Source organism: Elephantulus edwardii, unplaced genomic scaffold (assembly GCF_000299155.1).
Source record: "Elephantulus edwardii isolate Elephantulus edwardi_28Jun2011 unplaced genomic scaffold, EleEdw1.0 scaffold00057, whole genome shotgun sequence".
In the NCBI taxonomy this organism is placed as follows: domain Eukaryota; kingdom Metazoa; phylum Chordata; class Mammalia; order Macroscelidea; family Macroscelididae; genus Elephantulus; species Elephantulus edwardii.
In genome coordinates this window covers 15,888,309-15,890,063 of record NW_006399807.1, presented here as the reverse complement: position 1 = coordinate 15,890,063, position 1,755 = coordinate 15,888,309, and the positions used below count along the sequence as shown (strand labels likewise).

The following is a 1,755-nucleotide window of genomic DNA, read 5'->3' as shown; positions in this document are numbered from 1 at the left end:
TTTTCCTGGGGCTGCAATCATGCTATGTTGTGTTCCAGCAGGGATTAATCCTCTGAAAGGCTGGCTTACTTGTGCAGGACGAGTCAGGCTCTGGGCCTGAGCCTGTGGGGTGGTATGCTGTAATGGGGGCTGAAGAGTCTGAGGCAAGGCAATTAGAGGTTGCCCAGTAGATCCAAAATTAGGTAAGGAAAGCTGGGAGGCTGGCAAAGGTACTGTAACCTAGAACAAAAGCAAATAGAAAAGCCCAACACCTTTATATCCATTGTATACACATCCCAAACAGACAAGCATACAACTCTTAAACACTCTCAGGAAGATTTTAGTAAGTAGAATGTTATTCTACTAAGTTATCTCAAAAGACAACTTTTCCTTAGTGATTATCTCCATTGTTTTACTGAATATGCAAACTACAAAACAGATCAGGTATTGCTACCTGGACTACAGAAACAAAACAAAAATTCCTTGAGTAATACATGTCAAATAACTGCAAACAACAAAATCATAGGGCTATAAATGAAATCGAACATCTATAAACAAATAGTGGAATCAAAAGAACGGACAATATTTAATCTGAATGACAATAAAAATATTTATGAATTGGCACCGTACCCAAGAAAAACCACCAAAAGCAGTTAAGGGAAAATGACTGATGGTTAGTTTCTCTTCTCTAGCGCCTCCAACAACTTTTAAAGGGGATGTGGAATAACGGCAGCACTAAAAGAGGCAGTGGTAACACACAGGCACACTTTCCATGGAAGTGGAAAAATACTGCCTTTATGTATGCTTAATAAGGGTGCTTGTCATTTATACCCTGCCACATTCTTTTCTTTCTTTTTTTTTTTAATTTATTTTATTATTTTTTGGGTGTACCATCAAATCAGATCTGACTGGTAGAGGAGGAGATTGCCCCTTCTCCAGCAAAGCATCTGGTGGATTTGAACCATGCACCTCTGGGATTGCAGTGCAGGTTCTTGCTACTAGGCCACCAGAGCTCCCTTATACCCTGTCACATTCTTATGTGGTCTACTGGTCTTTAGTAACTCCTTCCAACTGTTACATTAATGAGAAAAAAACATGGCCCACACTTACATATAAGTGTGCAGTCTGGAAAATAGTGTTTAAACATTTCTTGTGCTAAAAGACATTATTACATGGAAATGCAATTATTTTTTAAAAAGGAACTTAAAACTAGAATGACCAAAGGAGTGGGGAGAGGGGTTGGTGGTGTGGAAGTGAAGCACTTTCTATTCTCAGTGCTTTTCATGGCTTGGAAAATTCTTAGAACACCTCAGAGAAAAATCACTAAACTACGCCTGCATCTTGTTTCTACTTAAATTCTGAAACAAAAGCTATAAAAATATAATAATAAAGAAGAATTGAGGAAATTTACCATGCCATAGTTTACCTGCTGGAGAGCACTTGGTGACTGGGCAGTGTTATAAAAGTTTGTCTGTCCAGGTTGCTGTACTTGTCCAGAATACAGATTTGAAGCTGGTGTAAGATTTGCTCTAGCCTAGGAAGAATTTTTTAAGAAAAGCACAATAAGATTCACTGAATGAATCCACCTCATAGAAGGTCTTCCTCTCCTGAGCTGTCCCTCTACCCTACCAAGCATGATGTCCCTCTCTCCAAGGACCTGTCCCTCCTTACAACATGTCCAAAGTATGTCAGACGAAGCCCCAGAATCCTTGCTTCCAAGGGATAGCCTAGTTTAACCCTCTCCAGGATGAATCTGTTTGTTTTCTTGGCAGTCCA

At 39.7% G+C, this 1,755-nt stretch overlaps 1 protein-coding gene across 1 annotated transcript in view; it reads right to left on the bottom strand.

The window, feature by feature from the left end:
* Positions 1-1,755, bottom strand: part of PRRC2C (proline-rich coiled-coil 2C) — a gene marked incomplete at its 3' end in the record, with an annotated part of 64,419 nt that overhangs the window by 4,583 nt on the left and 58,081 nt on the right. The window contains 2 exon segments of the mRNA XM_006903589.1: positions 13-219; positions 1,406-1,596. Coding sequence (XP_006903651.1) covers positions 13-219; positions 1,406-1,596 — 398 coding nt within the window.